Source organism: Silurus aristotelis, assembly GCF_946808225.1.
Source record: "Silurus aristotelis genome assembly, chromosome: 15".
NCBI lineage: Eukaryota > Metazoa > Chordata > Actinopteri > Siluriformes > Siluridae > Silurus > Silurus aristotelis.
The window spans coordinates 10,179,044-10,199,217 of NC_139588.1; the positions used below are offsets into that span (position 1 = coordinate 10,179,044).

The 20,174-nt window shown below is 37.3% G+C and overlaps 1 protein-coding gene across 1 annotated transcript; it reads right to left on the reverse strand.

The window, feature by feature from the left end:
* Positions 1–9,105: 9,105 nt before the first annotated feature.
* Positions 9,106–19,603, reverse strand: vipas39 (VPS33B interacting protein, apical-basolateral polarity regulator, spe-39 homolog). Its single transcript, XM_083561991.1, has 18 exons — positions 19,483–19,603; positions 19,177–19,269; positions 17,234–17,333; positions 17,014–17,145; positions 16,888–16,914; positions 16,671–16,792; positions 15,520–15,612; positions 15,386–15,419; positions 15,191–15,293; positions 15,014–15,041; positions 14,724–14,797; positions 14,561–14,636; positions 13,302–13,424; positions 13,162–13,203; positions 11,998–12,174; positions 11,556–11,645; positions 10,083–10,187; positions 9,106–9,578 (listed from the first exon to the last, which is right to left on the reverse strand). Exons 2-18 carry the CDS (start codon positions 19,267–19,269, stop codon positions 9,558–9,560), a joined length of 1,440 nt encoding a protein of 479 aa, XP_083418117.1. The 5' UTR covers positions 19,483–19,603; the 3' UTR covers positions 9,106–9,557.
* Between the last annotated feature and the right edge of the window lie 571 nt (positions 19,604–20,174).

A 20,174-nucleotide genomic window follows, 5' to 3' on the forward strand; every position in this document is an offset into this window, starting at 1 on the left:
GGTATCAAAAAGAGGACCCTGTCATTGGGCCTGTTCTCTACTACAAAACATTGAACAGAAAGCCAAGACGAGGAGAAAGGTTGGAGAAAGGAAGGGATACACTGGTTCTCTTAAAAGAATGGAGGAGACTAGAATAGAATTAGAATAGACTACTGTAATGCATTACTAGGTGGATGTCCTGCATCATTAATAAACAAGCTTCAGTTAGTTCAGAATGCGGCAGCAAGAGTTCTTACTAGGTCAAGAAAATACCATCATATAACCCCAATCTTATCGTCCCTACATTGGCTTCCTATTAAGTTTCGAATAGACTACAAACTACTGCTACTCACTTATAAAGCACTAAATGGTTTGGCTCCCATGTATCTATCCAGTCTTTTAACACGCTACAATCCGTCACGCTCCCTGAGATCTCAAAACTCTGGGCTTCTAGTAGTTCCTAGAATAGCAAAGTCCACTAAAGGCGGTAGAGCATTTTCACATTTAGCTCCTAAACTCTGGAATAGTCTTCCTGACAGTGTTCGGGGTTCAGATACACTCTCCCAGTTTAAGTGTAGATTAAAAACATATCTTTTTAGCAAAGCCTACACATAACACACATCACATCACAACCTTGTGCTCCAGAATATGTGATCACATGCACATTATCAACTTGTGCTGTTAATATCATGAACAGCAGCTACGCTAATTCCTCTCCACTGCTTCTCTTTCTCTCCCCATCCCGAGGCATCCTGAGGTTTGGCCAGCTCCAGTCACGTCCCACCTCGTGAAGATTATGGACCCATGGATGATCATGGAGAAGTAGATGCCGAGTGTTTAAAGGCCCTGGCATGGAGAAGCTGATGCTGGATCTATGATGATCACAAATTGTTCTGTATTGTTGAAAGATTTATGACCAAACTCTTGATGTCACCCATATGAGGATGGGTTCCCCTTTGAGTCTGGTTCCTCTCAAGGCTCTTCCTCATATCATCTAAGGGAGTTTTTCCTTGCCACTGTCGCCACGGCTTGCTCATCAGGGACAAACGCACACCATTCACCTTCACTGTTGTTTTCTGTAAAGCTGCTTTGAGACAATGTCTGTTGTGAAAAGCGCTATACAAATAAACTTGACTTGACTTGACTTGACTTGAGACCGATGGTCAAAGATGGAATTCTTTACAGACAAGTTAAACATTCCCAGGGACAGTCCGTGGCCCAGCTGGTGTTACCAGAGAAAATGAGACTTATAGCTAAAACAAGTCTTCATGATGATTCTGGCCATTTGGGATTTGAACGTACTGTGAATCTGGTCCAAGAACGGTTCTTTTGGCCAAGAATGCGTCAAGAGGTAAAGTCCTGGTGTAAGCAGTGTGAAAGATGTTGTCTGAGAAAAACTCCAACAGCTGGAAATAGGGCTCCGTTGGTGAGCATTCACACTAAAGCCCCTATGGAACTCATTTGCATGGATTTTCTTGTCTTGGAAAAGTCTAAGGGAGGAATAGAGAATATTCTGGTGGTAACCGATCATTTTTCGAGATTTGCTCAGGCTTACCCCACAAAAGACCAGAAGGCTGTCACGGTGGCAAAGGTGCTGTGGAAGAATTTCCACAGCACTCCATGCTGATCAGGGCAGAAATTTTGAAAGTACAGTGGTCAAAGAGTTGTGCAAGTTGACTGGAGTCACAAGGACTCATACCAGCCCTTACCACCCACAGGGCAATGGAACCACAGAGAGATTCAACAGAACCCAGGTGGCATGAATATGTTGATGCACTGACACATGCATATAATTGTACTCAACATGATTCAACTGGTTTCTCGCCATACTTTCTGATGTATGGAAGACATCCACAACTGCCTGTTGATCTTATTTTCGGGCTGACAACTGAAAAACCGCCATGTGAGTACAGTGAATATGTCCAGTCGCTGCGTGAATGCTTAACATACGCTTATGGTGAGGCAAACAGAATGTCGAGACATGCTAAGGATCTTCAGAATAAGCACTATGATAAGAAAGCCAGGAGTGATGTGTTTCAACCTGGTGACAGAGTGATGGTGAAATTGTGTTATGTTGAGGGAAAACAGAAGCTGGCTGACAGGTGGGAACCACATCCATATATTGTAGTAAAGAAACAGCCAAACATTCCGGTGTATGTGGTTCATTCAGAAGATGGTGACAGGGAAGGAGTTATCCACCGCAATCTTCTGGCCCAGTGTATGTTTTTCCCGGTGGGCTCAAAGCAGCTGGAGATGAGTCTGACATTGAAGAAGTGTCTGGGATAGACCCAAGTGATGCTGAGGGAGAAGTGGAAGTGGTGGAAACTGGCGAGAGTGGAGAAAGTGGCAGGATTACACAGTGCACAAGTGTGGGTTTGCCAGATATGGTGGACGAAGAGTGCAAACAGAATGAGAGTCTGTTGGAAGAGATTGTGGGAGTAAGGAGAGCGCAAAATGAGTAGACACCACTGGAAGTCTCGGATCCTGGCTGTCCAAAGAGGAGATATCCTGTCCGGAAAAGGTGCCCACCAAGTAGACTCTCCTTAGACATTCATGCCATAAATGGTAAAAGTGACCAGGAGAAGTTAGAGAGAGGAAGAAAATTGTAGGAAGCTGCCAAGGCCAGGAGGACCTGCTTTAGCAACACTGTTAGTCATGCACATTCTTGATAGTGTCTTAAGTTCTAAATTTGCTTGATTTCGATTATTTAGGTTTAACCTGAGTTTACAGATGACTGGGACATCATCATTTAAGGTGGGGGTGGATGTAGGGATAGTGTAATTTGCTCTCCCTGCCCTTGGAGGGAGCTGTGTGTTCTTGGTTATTAGTGGATTAAGCCTTTATTTGCAAGGGTGGAGCTGTTTCCCCCAGTTCTATTTCCTTTGTGAAAAGGTAAGGAGGATTTTCACTGTTCTCCATAATATATGTTAAATTTATCCAATTATATTAGCCATTCATGTTATTCAAAGAAATATATTGTTTTACAAAGGGTTTAATAACATGTTTGTGAAATTATATTGGATGGATTGTTTTATATATTTAATTTTTTGCATGTTTTCTGTGTTCCATGTGGTGCAGCATATTTTATGTAATGTCGTGATGTTATTCTTTTTATTTTGACTACAGCCAACATTTGTCTGTTACATGCAGTATTTTAATTTTGGTTTTCAGTGAATTTGTGAACCATGACTTACTATTTAGCTGTAGCCACATCCATATTTAGTTTAACTCTAATTTGTTATCAATGTGTATGTATGTATATGTATCTATGTTGGACGTTGTAATGAGCCAGTTCTATTTCCTTTGTGAAAAGGCTGTTGCAGTGTTGGTTCTGCTGTGAAAGTGACTGAGTTGGATAAAGAAGCCTAATTAAAGAAAGCTGCTCTGTTTGACTCAACAATCGTGGTGTCCTCCTCGTTCATCCTTAATTCAAACCCAAAACAGAGACAATTGGGGGAGCACACCGGCAAAGAGGGTTACACACATATATATATATATATATATATATATATATATATGGCTGTCAAAATTAAAATTATTTTAAACGGCACGAATTTTTTTCCTTTCTTTACTTAGATATAAAATAAATTAATTAACTCCAGATAAAAATATTTTTAATCAGTAAACTTTTGTTTTATTTCTGAGTCTCAAATCAAACACCAAAATCCGCCATGATTCTCACAATTAACCCTCTAGGTGGCGTTTTGTGGGTTTTTCCCTCATAATGGCGACACAAACTTAAATTACTTATTTAAGTCTTTATTAATCGTACAGATAAAAACAATACATTATTTAAATCTGTAAAATGTCTATAATTTAATATATATATATAAAAGCTTCCTGACTTGACTTAAAGAGGTGCATTTTCTCCGGTATCACCTCATTAACTATCCGTGTGGAAACATAGCAAAGGCTCTAAATGATGTCCACACGTCTCTGCACTGATATAGTCTTTATATTTAATCACTGTACATATGCTTACATATATATCACATGCTGTAAATATGATACATGTTTAACACGTCCAAGCTGCAAGTTTTGGGCACCTGAGCAAGCACTTAACTCACTGCTGCTCATTTAGTAAATGAGATCATTAAGAGTCACTCTGGATAAACACTTCCAACAGGAAGTGGCTATATCTCACTATCTTTGTCTCTCTATTTTCTCTATCTAATTGTCTCTGTGTCTCTTTTAGTAAATGTCTCTGTCTCAGTGTATATGTCTCTTGCTGTGTTTTTTTGTTTTTTGTTATTTGTTTCTCACTCTTTCTAAAGCTGTGTCTGTGTCTCTTTGTCTTTGTCTTTCTTGCTTATTTACATGTCTAACAAAGTTTAGAGTTTTGAAGTAATGCCATTAGCGATCTATGATGAAAGACTTCCCTGGTTCGATTCTTACCTCTAGTTTCATATTGAACATTATAAGAAGTTTTTAAAAACAGAACAATGAAAGATCATTAAAATTGGTTGCTGGCAAATCATGGTATTTCAGTGGTGCAGGTGTTGGAGATGTGGTTCTTGTACCTGAGTCACTTCTCATAGACTTCGAGTTACTGAGAGAATGTACAGGAAGGAGAAGTTTTGACCCTCCACCATCATGATCTAAGAGAAAACACTGGTCTCCGAACTATAGAAAAGCCAAGAGTCCAATAAGCAAAGGCTTGTTTGCCTCTCCCTGTGTTGGTGTAATGGTCAGTGAAGTGGTCGCCGCTATCTGACTCACCCAGTTCGATTCCTACCCCTTAGATTTCGTTTAAATTGTTTAAAAAGTTTTTAAAAAGAACCAGAAAAGGTCCTAAAAATCAGGTTCTTGCAGGAGATCCTGTGGCTCAATTGGAAGAGCTTTACCTTTGGGTTGAGAGGTTGCTGGTTCAAACCCCGGCCAGGACTCAAAGTTAAGAGTGTTGGAAGGTTCCGGTGGCCGTAGTAAGGAAGATGTCGGAAATGGCTGCGTGGAAGGTTGGATGTGGTATCCGGGCATGTGCCCCCCCCCGGTGTCTGAGTAGCTGAAAACAGGGTGTTATGAAGCAAAAACGTTCAAAAAAGTATCGACTTAGTTTTGCATATATAGGGAAAAATTCTGCCAAAAACCTATCACCCTCACTTTTTCTGAGGCTGTGAAGCAGCAGGTCTTCACAGCCTTTGTTTACAGTCAACTACCTTATTGCTCACCAAACACGACTTTCCACACAGCTTACCCAGTGTGGGGACAAGCCAGATTCGAACCAGCAACCTCTGAGTTCAGAGGCAAGGCTTTTATTACAAAGCCATCAAGTCCCACAACACACCTTCTTTTTTTGGGGGGTTTATCGTTTGTTTCAGGCTTCAAAGCAAGAAATTCAGAACAGACAAAAACACAGAAAGCAGGATTCGAACCCTGACCCCCACCAACAGCGAAATACCAGTCTTAACTCACTGAACCATCAGGAAGGACCGGCTGCAACGATTGTTTAGAGCAGGTCTATCTTTTCTTTCAAACCATCAACACAAGAATATAATGCTAAAGACAGACATAGGAAGCAAAGCCGTGACGTGACTAGCAGGGACAGAGCAGGATTCGAACCCTGACTCAACCATTAGCAAGGCACCAGCATTAACCCACTGAACCATCCGGAAGGACAAGCTGGGAAGTTTGTTGAGAGCAGGTCTATCTTTCTTTTTAACCCATCAAAACAAGAATATGAAGATGTAGGAATCAGGAATTTAACCTACCTCATGACTAGCAGACAGAAAGCCAGGTTTGAACACTGACCACCAACATTAGCAAAGTACCAGGCTTAACCCACTAAGCCATCAGAAAAAAACAGGATGGGAAGCTTGATTAGAGCAGGTCTATCATTCTTTTCAAACCATCAACACAAGAATTTAACGGTAAAGAAAGATGTAGGAAGCGAATACAGATGTAAGTAGCACAAGTTGAACCCACATTGTAAATACCAGGAAGAAAGCAGGATTCGAACCATGATCCCCACCACCAACGAGATACCAACCTTAACCTGTTGAACCATTGGTGAGGACAGGCTAGGAAGCTTATTTAGAGCAGCCCATTAACCCATTAAAAACAAAAATATATCGCTAAAGAAAGATGTAGGACGTAAATCCTGATCGTGACTGGCAGATAGAAAGCAGGATTCGAACCCTGAACCCCACCAAAAGCAAGAAACCTGATTTAACCCACTGAACCATCAGGGAAGACAGGCCAGGAAGGTTGTTTGGAGCAGGTCTATCTACCTTTAAACCATTTACACAAGACTATAAAGCTAAAGAAAGATTTAGGAAGCAGGAACATAACCTACATCTAAACTAGCAGGCAGAAAGCAGGATTCAAACCCTGATCCTCACCAGCAGCGAGGCACCAGCCTTAACCCACTCAACCATGGAAGAGATCAGACTGGGAAGCATGTTTAGATGAGGCACAAGCCTTAAACCACTGAGCAACCGCTGCTGAAAAGCATGTGTGTTTTTTGGAGGGTTTATACTTTGTTTTATGCCAGCGCAGTAAGAAAGAAGGCATGTAGGACTGGCTTTGAAACCTTATCACCAGCGTGGACTATATTAAGGACCATGTTCAGGCACAAGCCTTAACCCACTGAGCTACCACAGAAGTGCCTTTTATTTGGTTATCTTTCATTAAAGACCAGGAATCAAACTCTCAAACTCATCCTTGTGGGGATACTGATATTAACCCACTAGGCTATCACATACATACATCCATCCATCCATCCATGATGTGAGGTCCAGTTAACAGCTAAAACAGGTAGCAGTAATAACTAGTTTTTACTTAAGTACATGTCAGAGCCAAGACTTCTTTACTTTCACTTAAGTAAAAACGTTTAATCAGTACTTCAACTTTTACCCGAGTATTTTAAAACATGAGTATCTGTACTTCTACTTAAGTAAAGGATGTGTGTACTTTTGCCACCTCTGTTTTTATCTAATGGTACCTGCATGTATGAAATATGTCTAACCTCAAATCATTTTTTTCGCTGCTAGAAAGGGTGGCAGCCACTACAAGGTGGTTTTATAGCACATTTTAAAATAGCCTTTTAAAAAAATTTTGAAGACCACTCTTTATCAAATTTTCTCATATATTTGATACCTAATATTTTACTGATAGTAAGATTGAGGCATGTAGTGACAAAATCTGGTGTATTAATATAGTAATATAATATTATTATTGATATAAATTTGGATTGTTTATTAAGACAGGGATTCCTTAAAATTCAAACATTTTCTGCACCAAAAAGATGGCACCATGCTTTATATTTACATCAACGGATGCCTGGTCAACAAATAACCCCCGTTCTCCACATTTCTGGTCATGCTGACCACTGTCTGTGCCAAAAGCTCCTACAATGGGCACCTGGAAGCGATGGATGAAAGTGGATGGCTGGGTGCATGTGTCGCTTACCTGAGGATGAGGATGCAATACGGAAGAAAATACAAAGGTGGAGGAAGTGTGATGTTCTGGAGAACTCCTGGATTCTGGCATGGCATGTGGATGTTGTTTTTATTAATACCACCTACTAAATGATTTACTATGATTTTAGTAAATGATGTACTAAACCTACAGATGAGAGAATAATCCCCTCAACATGATCAACCATAAAAATAAAATAAAAAAATAGAGCTGCAACTTACGATTATTTTGATGATTATGCGGTTATTTTCTCTCTCGATTAATCAGATTGTTTAAATAATTTTTTTATTCGATGTTCTGCTTATTATAACTATATAAATCCCTAATTCAGGGTATTTATGTATAGAAGTGTAATAAAAAAAAATGCAAAAGCCACATAGACATATTGAGTTTAACTATATTTAAATTTGGCATTTTAAAGCTTATAGTGGCTGTGTACGAGGGATTTCTCCTTTAAACAAATTCACTCATGCTGGGTTGTTTGTTTCTGTAATATATATATACAATTTTGAGTATGAAAGGTGAATCAATTTGTGCAAATCAACATTTATATTGTATTTTGCAGTTGACAAGTTGACAACAATGCTTAAAAAAATCTATATAAAATATACTACAACATTGTTTTGACAATTCTTTGTTAAATATTTTGTTCATTTGTGAAGATATAAGCATCTAGAATATATCATTAAACATTTTGTATAATAATTAAATTACATATGCATAAATTATATATACAAACATTAAAAACAAACATTTGACCGCTGTAGTTGAGCTGCAGTCAATCACGTTTGAAAACAGATAAGTTACTGTTGTAGTAGATAAATGCTATAAAAAGAGAATGGAATGGAGAAATGCAGCAAACTAACAGGCTTTATTAAAAAAAGAAAGAAAAATGCACTGGTGTAGAAATGCATAATCATTCGCTGAAAACCATAACAGTGACTACAAATGTAATTGTTTACTGCTGCTGTTATTTGCTGCTTTTAGATTTAGCGTTTGTTCGCACCATTATAATTTAATCCGTCACTATGATGCGAGCGAACTGATTGCGCAAACTGATGCTCGCAAGTCACGACAGAACAGATCCAGTGCGACTGTGCAGAAGTTACAGTTTACACAATAGCACTTTATTAAACTGTACCATTTTCACATTCCGTTTTTTCTTACCATGCTGATGTTTCGCCTTCATTCGTGACACCACTGAGTTTTTTTTTCTTTTTACATGCTCGTGCATGACAGTGGTACTTCCATGCCACACAAGCTCAGCTTTGCGTTAACGTCCAGGTACAGTTTTCTTTGTTGTGTTTAATATAAAATGCTCACATGCCTTGGATGACTTGGGACGCACACTTTTTCCTGCTGCTGGTTGACCCTGCACCATTTTGCAGTCAGCTGTGTCCCCTTGCAGTCACGCTCACCAGTAACTTGAGCAGCCCAACTAATTAATAATGGCATTCGTTGACAACAAATTTTATTATCGATTATTTATCGATTAGTTGGTGCAGCTCTAAAGAAAACCAATATAAAAAAAATGTGTATAATATACTATAATCCTCACATCTGCCCTTTAAAAATGGTTCCTTACAAAACCAAAAAATATACATTCCTCTGAAGTACTACTCAAAAGAATCTTATTTGGACCTTTTACTTAAAATAACTGAAATTAGAAATAAAAAAAGCAAAGTAAATACGTGTGGTTTTATCACTCAATTGACAGATTTACCAAGTTTTTATTAAATATTAGAACTTTCACATTGTATTTTTATATATAAATTATTTATATATGAAACAAGTTCATCAGGACTACTAAATATGGACCAAATGGTACACCAATTGCAGATTAGGAATGTGTGGTATATGTTCACCAGGTTCAGAATTTATTGGCAAATGGACACATGGCACCTCAATAGCCATAATGAATTACAGGAAAATATCCAAAAATTATAATAATTAAAAAAAACAACAACAAATGAATAAAAAAAATCTTCTAGTTGCCATGGCTGAGGTGCTTCATTGCATCGTGGCTGAAACCTGAGGCTGCTTCATTACTGTAACAGCCTTCACTGTGACGATCCTCTGAAGCACAGGCTGTGTCAGCTGAAGCCTCTGAGCACGCTCGTATCAAAATGTTCGTATAAAACATCTCTTCTTCTCTCCGAATGTCAGTTCTTCCATCGGATTTGCTGTTAGTTCAAAAATATGTCGGAATATTAAAATAAGAAGAAAAAAAATTCACACTTAAAGAACACATAAAATTTATGCTACGTTCTGTTCAATTTCTCAAATTTTTAAGAAAACGTTATTCAAATATTCTTAAGAAATGTTTATACTGTATGTTTGTGTTTTATAATTTAATAAAAAAAAGATCATTTTACAATTCAGCTTGCAATCATTAATTATTTTGACTGATGACACCTTGCACTTTTTAATCCATTTACATTATCCAGTTGCATTAAATGTTTTAATGCCTATAAACAGCTGTTCCCACATAAACCCGCATCTCTGTTAGTTAAAATGCGGGTTGTCAAAAGAATGAAGGCTCACTGTAATGTGTGGAAAAAACTCCCAAAGATGGATGTTTTCATATATAATACTCACTGAATCAACACCTTTTGCACTGATCATCATTAAGAATTAAAGAAAGGTAAAATAAAATATAGGAAAATTCTGGATCGGATTCCTCTTACAGTGTTATTAATGAGCTCGTTGATCCTCCTGTACTCGTGCGAACCCCGCTCCATTTTACTCTGGTACACAATCAGCTGCTGACGGTCTTTCAGGTCTCTGTAGGTCTGATAGGAAAAAACACAAAGTACCTTGTGATTTTGGATTTAGGTCACAAACAACAACAACTACAAATAATGAACAAAACAGACATTCAGCAACAACAAAGGCCCATCACCTTTTTTGTCCCCAGATTTCTTCTTGTTCCTGTTATGTGGCTAATAATAACTTATATATAAAAGCAAATTAAACCTCTGAAAAAATGGTAATTTGTGAGTGTTGCTTTTTTTTTGAATGGCATTCATCTATATACAGAATCGGAATCTTTTTTATTTTATTGCGAAGTATGTTTGCACTTACGAGGAATTTGTTTTGGTGACAGAAGCTCCCAGTTGTATGTTTACAAAAATGTTTACGCTAATAAACAAAAAACTGTGATAAACCGACGCCACCCCCAAAAATGCTACTTTATGTATACAGTACTGTACTGTAATAACATTTTACTTAATTTTATCATTAATAATTATATTTGTATTAAAAAATGTCATTATTTCCACATATAACTCCATAAAAACAATTCCCTATAAGTGTATTGTTCTATCACGCTATCCGCGAGCGACCGGGAAAATCAGCCAAACTAATTAGTTATGTGGCAAATGCAATTCTGCGATAAACCGGGGGCACGAGATTCAAAACGTGGTAAAGCAGGGGAATAGTGTATCAGCTTTACCCACAACTGTAAATCTTTTCGTTGGACATGGCTTACAAAAGCATTTACTCAGTGAAGCCTACTAACTCTGTAAACATAAATATGATGCTTTGTAAAGAATTAAAAATTGTGAGAATGAGAATAAAGAATGAAATGTGACAAACTACTGTTTATAAAAAAAATACTTTAGGACATGCTGTTATAGCACCATGCCTTAGGCCTTATGCATTTCTTTCCTGTAATGATTTTTTGAACAATTTATTCCTTACATATCAGCTAGCAAATTCACATTTTTCATACACTCCCCCACATAGTGCAAAATGCATCGAAATGCTTGCAATGTCCACATGTAGCACAATAAAATGTAGAAATAAAAGAGAACTGATAAGAATTAAAGAGTAGTAATAAAATGTACAATGTAAACTTAAAAAATGTAAAAAAAAAAAAAAAAAAAAAAAAGACAAAACAATATAAAAATAAATAAAATATTCTGAATTGAATAAAAAAAAAACTGCAATGATAAAAAAGAATGTACAATAAAAATAGAACTCGTATTTTAATGTGTAAGCAGGATTTATGTTTTATTTTGTTAACATGCTTCCAAGCAACCAAAATAAGGAACTGGGTAACACATTGAAGCTTTACTCACTCAGTGGGCCACACAATAAAAATATCATTTGTCTGACCTTGAATAATGTATTTTACACTTCAAAAATATTGTACTTACATCGATGACAACGTCGTGGCATTTATACTTCTGAGCCAAACCGAGCTTCAGTTCAGAGTCATCGATCAGGGTTATGTACTCTTGCAACACCTAATAAAAGAAGATGGAGGATACATACTGAGAAACTGATGTTGCAAGAAGGTTTTTGATGAGATTGTAATCAACTAAAGCTAAAAAAACACATTATCTCTCTCAAATACACACACACACACACACACCCACCCACCCACCAACCCATCCACCCAGCCCCCACCAAACCAGACATTTACAGGCAACAAAACCTTTTAATTCAAATTGGCCCATAACATAACATAACATATATTATATATATATCTTCATATCTTCTCTCAGTAGGGGGAGATTATATTATATATATATATTTAAAAAAAACAGGAGTTTTGCTCCCCCTACTGAGAGAAGCTAGTTACTGCAGGAGATTCACCTGAACAGGGGCGCTGTTCTTCTGCAGGATATCCACCACTCTGTGAAAGGCGATGGGGGATCTTTTCTTAGTGTAACCCAGCCAGGTCTTGGTGTTGAACAAACTGTCCACATCAAACCAGTTTTTTAGTTTTGCCCGAGCTCCAAGTGCCGTCAGGATGTACTGCTTTTCTGTAATCTAAAACCAAAGATGGATTCATCCATGAAAACAAATGCAAATGTTTAATATTTAAATCGGTTAATTAGGTAAACCTGCTATGCATGTTCTAATCTCTGGTCACTTCATCAGATAAACCAACATAGCTTATATAAAGTGATGTGCAGGTAAACACCTGTTCATTGTATATTATGTACAGATGATCGAAATACAAAAAAAAAAAAACATGTACCTTCATGATTTTCGGGCTTCTTTATATTACATGCATGAAGATTATTTACCTGTAGACAGTCTGCCGAGTCAGAAAAAACTGTTCACATAGATTTTATATTTAATGCATGGCTTGTTTGAGAAAAAGTTGCTGACAAAATGTTGGCAATAATTAAAGGATGACTAGACAAAAAATAGTTCCTTCTCTTAAAATAAAAGTACAGAACTGCAATTATCTCTCCAGGCATCAAGTCAAAAATCTTTAAGCCGACTTATCCTATTTATAGCTATAAATTAATTACTAATGGTTAAAGGCATTAAAAGGTATGTTCAGTCATGTTAGGTGCTACGTTTGCTAAGTTTTACGTTCCACCACTCAAACTACTGACCAGATATTGTTGGGTCGTTGCTCTAATCTTAGTATAGCAGTCACAGTGACATGATACACTATATGGACACAAGGTTGTAGACCCCGGACCATAAGACTCATATGTGCTTTAGGAACATCCCATCCACATTTACTCTTCATTTGCTGTTATAATAACCTCTACATGTTCCACTAGATTATGGAGTGTGTTTTTGGAGATTTGTGCTCATTCAGCCACAATCAGGTACTGATGTAGGGTTTGGAGGCCTGGGGTGCAGTCAGCATTCCAATTTGTCCCTAAGGTGTTTAATATGTTTGAAGTCAGAGCTCTATAGCAGGTCACTAAAGATCTTTCAATGATATAAAGCATATCTAGGTTTGGGTTTCCTAGTTAATGAGATAGAGCTTGAAAAATATGAAGTGGTGCTTACCCTGAAGGTTTTTCGGATGTTAGCCGGACTGCTGAACGTACCCTGCAGATATACATGGATGCAAAACCTTTATATATATATATATATATATATAACTGTTAACAAAATTGCTATAACGTGAATACCCACAGTGTGCTTACCTCCGACTCTCCATAGTGGTAGAAGCAAGCATAATACAGTGTAGTGATAATGGGCATGTTCAAAATGGAAGCTTTTCTAGGGTATTTCTTAAAAATCTCAGCTTCACCCTTCTTGTCATTAGCCTAGAAGAAACACACAGAATAGAGTATATAAAATATTAGTAGAATATACACTCACTCCACACTGTGCTAATACAGAGTAGAAACTTTACTTGCTCTTATAGAACAATTCTTCATGACATGGTTTTCACAAGATGTTGAGATTCTGGATCAGGTTCAGGTGATTGAAATCACACCATTACTCCGAATGAATTAAACTCCTCAAATTTTTTTGGGCTTTTTTTTTCATATGCATTTTTTTTTTTACGGAGAATCCGTATTGAATTGCTTTACCAGATCCAAAGTTCTATTAAATCCAAATGATATCCAGTGACTGGGAAGGCCACTGAAGAACAATGAACATCTAGTCTTGGCCACGAAGAGGAGCAAATAATCATTTAAAAATACTTTAATAATCTGATTAGTATTAAGGGGTCCCAAAAATACATTCCCCACATCATAACACTACCTCCACCAGCCTGAACTGTGGACTATAGGCAGGTTGTGTCTATGGCATGTTCTTAATCCGTACCATCCATGTGCCTCAGCAGAAATCAAGATTCATCAGCCTAGGTTACATTTTTTTTCAGTCTTCAGCTGTCCAATTTTGTTGAGCCTGTGCTCAAATACAGGCTCAGCTTCCTGATCTTTGCAGAGTGAAGTGAAACCTGACATGGTCTTCTGAGATAATTTCTGCTCATCACAGTTGTACAGAGTGATTATCTGAGTTACCTTTGTCTGCTCAAAAGAGTCTGAACAAGGTATATCTGTCTATTAAACTGCAATACACTGGATGTTTTTATTCCATTTATTGCACTATTCTTAGCAAACCCTAGAGACTGTTGTGTAAAAATCCCAGGACATGAGCAATCATATAAATACCACATATATCAATTTTTTCTTTTCATGCTGATGTTTGAAGCGTTAACTGAAGCTCTTGGCCTGTATCTGCATGATTTTATACACTGCACTACTGCTACATGATTGTCTGATTACATAATTGCATAAATAAGTGTGTGTGTGTGTGTGTGTGTGTGTGTGTGTGTGTGTAGGTGCATTTGTCCTAATTAAGTGCTCAGTGAGTGTAAATAACCCAGTCTTCACTCAACAACCATATTTATAGATATACAAGAGTTGGTTGCTGTGTATTAAACTCTCACCTCTATGATGATCTGTCTCTCCAAGAGTGTGTAGTGGTCTTGAACAAGGGTGGCATCATCTTGAGAAAAAGGGAGACTAACAACAAACAAGGGGCAACAGCTCTAATGAATGCTACAAAGGATGAGCTATGTTGTGTGTCTTGATTGTACTATCTGTGTTTACCTCAGAGTTTTTTTGAGAAAGTCTCTTCTATCGCCTTCGTCTTTAATGTTCATATGCTCCTTGTACTGCATTACCTATAGCAATATATAGGTATATATATATATATATATATATATATATATATATATATATATATATATATATATATATATATATATATATATATATATATATATATATATATATAAAGGCTAATCAGTGCTGCGTATTATACATTTGTTTCCGTCATAACTTTTTGAAGTTAAGAAACATGCAAGAAAGTCAGAAGGATGAACTCAAATAGCACCTACCGCCATATCCTCTGTTCTGCCGAGTGACCTATGACAAAGTCATTTGATAAAAGTTGGTTATACAAATACAGCCACACACACACACACACACACACACACACAGGCAAAAAGCCATTAACTAGTCTTACATCAACACCGTAGTTACTAATCAATATTAGGTCTGAATTGTCCACTTACTTCATCAACTCCACCAAAAGCCTCTGCTCTCCCATTTCCTTCAGATAATGAATGTAATGCCGCAAAGCTATTTCTCTTAACATTAACTCCCGGAAAAGGATTTCTGGGAAAAAAAATAAACAAAAAAATGGCAAATGTAAAGCAATGGATACTCTTCTAATAATTATTTAAACAAGGAATATTATAGTCACTTACCTTTACTTAATGATTTCTTTAAATATATTAAAACCTACAAGAGAAAAATGCAAATCAGATGAAGCATAGATATGTGAACGCTCTTTGTCAAAATGAATCGAAATTGTGGATGGAAATCAGAATACAACCCGTACAGCAGTGATGATGTTGCCGTCGTGAGCGCTGACCGCTTCATCCAGCAGCAGAAGTTTGTCCTGTAGAGAGCGAAACCTTTCCAGGGAATATGCCTGCACAAATAAATATATATATATATATATATATATATATATATATATATATATATATATATATTTGGTCATATTTTTCATCAAAACGAATATGAAAAGTTTTGATGTGTAGGATAGGAACTACAGATCCTTCTCTCTCTATCGCAGACACACACATGAGCACACACCACTTCCTTTTTTTTTTTTACCATTTAAAGTGGAGGAAACTTTCACTTTCATTATAGCAGCTCCACTATACAGACAAAAGGTTGTGGACACCTGACAATAGGATTCGCTTGTGCTTTTTGAACATTCCATTCCATATTTAGTCCCCATTTGCTGTTGCTGTAACCTTCACTCTTTTGGGAAGATGTTCCACTAGCTCCCTGTGGAGATTTGTGCTCATTCAGCCACAAGAATGTTAGTAAAATCAGGTACTAATGTAGGAGGCCTGAGGTGCAGCCAATGTTCAAATTCATCCCAATGGTGTTCAATAGGGGTTGAGGTCAGAGCTATATAGCAGGCCACTCAAGATTTTCCATGTAACCCATGCAAACCATATCTTCATAAAGCTGGCTTTGTGTACAGGGGTATTGTTATAATAAAACAGGTTTGGGTCTCCTAGTTCAAGTAAAGGGAAAATTTTATGCTGCTGCATCCAAAGACATCTTATACAATTCTTCCAACGTTGTGGTATCCCAAGAACAGTTAAAGTCTCAAGGTAAATCAAATGCAACTTGCCATGTGAATAACAAAACCAGAGATTGCAACATTCTCTTTATTGAAGAGACTCACAATTGGAGGGAAACTTGAACATCTAAGGGCAGTGTTGATTATTATTATTATTGTTACTATTACTATTATTTGTTAAATACTTTTTATACAAATGTTACTGTAAAAACTATAACAAAGTGACACAAGTGCATTGGTATATTTATGCAGTTTGAATTACAGCTGGATGTCAGAGCTGCTGTTATAGAAAGGTCTACTGACCAATCAAAGCTTGAGAGAGATCTCAGAGGTGGATTAGAGAAAGGGATTCAGCAGGTACTCACATCGGGAAGGAGAGTTTACTTTACCTTTCCTTTCCGCATCCTTCTTATAGTTTCTTCAGGGCTCCAATCACTTATATAGTCCTTACAGTCTGACTTTGGTTTGCGTAATTCTGGCGCATACACTCTTGCAGACGTTTCAGTAAAAGCTAAAAAAAAAAAGAAAACAATGTCAGCTTGCCATCCCGGACACCTCTAAACTACAATACTCTCAGTCTGAATGATGCCTGAGTGTTGAACTTACTTTCAGAAAATGAAGGCCTGCTTTTTCCTGAGGGGAAATAAAACCCAGAGAATTTTGAAAATTATAAAATAAGTAGCATTTTAACACACACACTGCTAAATCCATCATATCACCTAATATATTCACCTCTGAACAAAGAACTTAAGGAGTATACAGAGCCTTGTTTTGGTAACGAGGGGGCAGTGTTGATTTTTGGAAAGCTCTGCTCTCCGCCCGAACGGATGCTGGAGGCAGTCTCTTTGACCGACCAGGATATACCTGAAGTTCAACACAAAAAAAGTCAAGATTAAAGTCAAATGCATTCTGTGGAAGGGGCAGGAAGTGATGTTTCTGCAAAGCGTCTTACTTCCAATAGGCTCTCCACTCCAGCTGACCTTTTCAACATCATCATCATCGTCATCTTCGTCCACCAGGATGCTGTTCACCGCACGCTTGGATTCTTTCAGCTAAACAAGGAAAATGAAGCAGCATAATTTCAACTGACAACAAAAACATAAATCCCAAACATTCCATAACATTAATGTGAGTAAAATAATGAAGTTTCAACAAAATGTTAGAGTTAGTAATCCCAGCGATCATGTTCACTGATCCCAAAAAAGAAAACCAGTGGATTGGGAAAGTTTTCAGGTCCGTTACTGGCGATTAGTCCGCACACAGTGTTCTATATTGACATATGACAGAAGCATATTTTAGAGATTAAAAATAAATGTATTAAAACTCAAAACTGAAATAGCTAATTTCAATGAGCATCCAGACCTTTGGCTCGCGCACACCAAACTGAGCACAGGTGCATCCTGTTTGCTCTAAAAAGAACACTGAATTTACAAGAAAAAAAAAATTCCCTGGCCTGAAAATACAACAATTCAGCTTTCACGGCTGAACCCTTAACCACATAAATGGTGATAATGTCTCTTCACTGGAACAAGGATACACCTGTTCCAGCATGATTAGTTTAGGTTAGAGTAGATCTTGTTTGTCCTGCACAGAGATCTAACATCAACCCCAATGAACACGTTTGGGATAAACTGAAACACTGACTGTACCCCAAACCTCCTCACACACTATCAGTACCTGATCTCACTAATGCTCTTATGGCTGAATGTTCACACATCCCGACTTCAAAATCTATTAGAAAGATTTCCCAAAAATTGTAAAATAGCGAAGGGGAGCTCAATCTGCATTGGGGTGTTCAATAAACATTTACAGAAATGTCAGGTGGCTACATACATGCAGTTCGATGTTGCATGATCATTATGATGATGCATGGTGGTGAGAGAATGTTGCTATGCGGAATGCTATAAGTGGTGGACAGTAACAAAGTAAATGTAATTAGCTACTGTACTAAAGTAGCTTTTTCACGTATCTGTACTTTACTAAAGTATTTTCATTTGGGAAACCTTTTTTTTACCTTCACTTCACGTCATTTCAAAGTCAAATATCTTTTTACTCAACTACATTTTGCTAAAATCAGTTGTTCCTTTTTATGTATGAGTGGATAAAAACATGGCAGTTTGTTGACTTTGTCTCTACTTGGCAACAACATACAGTTCAGTGTCAGTTCAACAGCAGAACATCTTGAGAGTAATAAATAATTTGCCGCAATTTGCACGATTTTTTTAAGTAGTTGAAAAGAAGGTTTTGGGCTCACGATAATTTTAATAGAATTAATTTAATGATTGACTCCTTGATATCATTCTATTCATAGATTGTGTGCTGAGAGTAACAGAGTCTTTTCACATAAACTGAGTCGATAAATAAAGAGTCTTGTGACAAAAAAAGATAATAGGAACATTATAGCCATAATAAATCATTAAACATTGATGACAAATAGATATTTGTACATTTAAAAGGCAGATACCTTTGTATTTTTATTGAAATGAAAGTTTAAAAGGAGCACTTTTACTGAGGTAATATTTTACTGACTGTATCTCTACTGTAACTTAAGTGCATTAAAAGGAAAATGAAAACGGAAAAACCCGCTTTCTTTTTGTGATTATTGCCGAATAGAAACAACGAGTGCATTTTTAACCTAATTTCTTACAACATAATATAGTGTGCAAAACTATTGGCACCCATTGTAGGTTTGTTGGAGTGGGACTGCAGTGAGCCATGAAGATGCTTTCATGAAGCTCCTATTCAACATCAATAACTTGTGCAGGGTGTGTCCAAAATCCTTCTAAGAAATGTTTTTGGGACTTTTTTGGAATAAATCACAAAGCATTTTGTAGTATACAACCGAAAAACACATGTTTCTGTTGTGGAGGATGTGATGATATGTGTTGAGCTCACCTTGGTAAATTCATCATCGTCATCCTCAAAGGTGAAAGCTTTGAATTTGGAGCTATTCCAGTATTCATCATCTTCAGGTTTAACTCGATTCATCTACAGGCAACACATTGGATTTAGTTATTACAGTAAATACTCCTCACACAGCCTAGACGTATGTACTGACTTCTCCAGGATGTCATGACAACCTCAACCCGAGCATTCAGCTGCAGATATTTCCTTCACTTCAGCCTTTTCTACATGTAACATGACAACAAATAATGTATCTTACGATCGGGCTGCATGACAAACACCAAATCTGAGTCTTACCTTCGAGATAAAGAAGAGAAATCAGAGGCGCAAACGTCAGGTTTCTTTACTTCCGGGTACGTTGGCGTCATCGTCTGTCAGAATAAAAGTCGTATGCTGCGTTTAGCCGTACACTGTATAACTAAAGGTTTGCAGTCACGTGATCGTCACACCCATCATGCGCTTTTTACACATTCCATTCCAGATCGAGTCTGAACTTAAAGACATTTTTAAAACCCAAAGCCTCTCCATCACTGTCTGGTTACATCTTTTTGGAATTATGGACCCCCTTTAAACTTATCCTTTTTTTGCCATTGAAAAAAAGCTACAGCAGAGCACAATGCAGCCACCACCATGCTTCATCATAAGGTTGGTACACTATTTGTGCGAATAAAGTATGCAGCCATACTTAAAGTATATGATAGGATCATATCCTATCATTTAAACGCCCCTGTCATTCCTGCTTATAACAAGCTTCTTTTCTCTGGAAATGCTTTTAAATATATTTCAGGGGGATTTGTGTTTATTTAGCCACAAGAGCATTAATGAGGAGGAAGTCTGGGGTGCCATCAGTTCATTTGGGGTTGTTGTCAGCGCTCAGGACACTTGAATTTTTCCACTTCAGCGCTGGCAAACCATGTCTTCATGGAGCTTACACTGTACACAGGCGTTTCAAGTTTGTACTTTTGACGTTGTGTCAACAGTTTGGGGGA

What these genes read in the sequence shown, in the direction of transcription:
- vipas39 (XM_083561991.1), bottom strand. Translation starts at nt 19,269, where the DNA reads ATGAATCGAGTTAAACCTGAAGATGATGAATACTGGAATAGCTCCAAA. An exon ending in CTTAAGTTCTTTGTTCAGAG is followed by an intron (nt 16,915 to 17,013) that starts GTGAATATATTA and finishes ATTTCCCCTCAG; the next exon opens with GAAAAAGCAGGCCTTCATTT. An exon ending in ACCACTATGGAGAGTCGGAG is followed by an intron (nt 13,204 to 13,301) that starts GTAAGCACACTG and finishes GTATATCTGCAG; the next exon opens with GGTACGTTCAGCAGTCCGGC.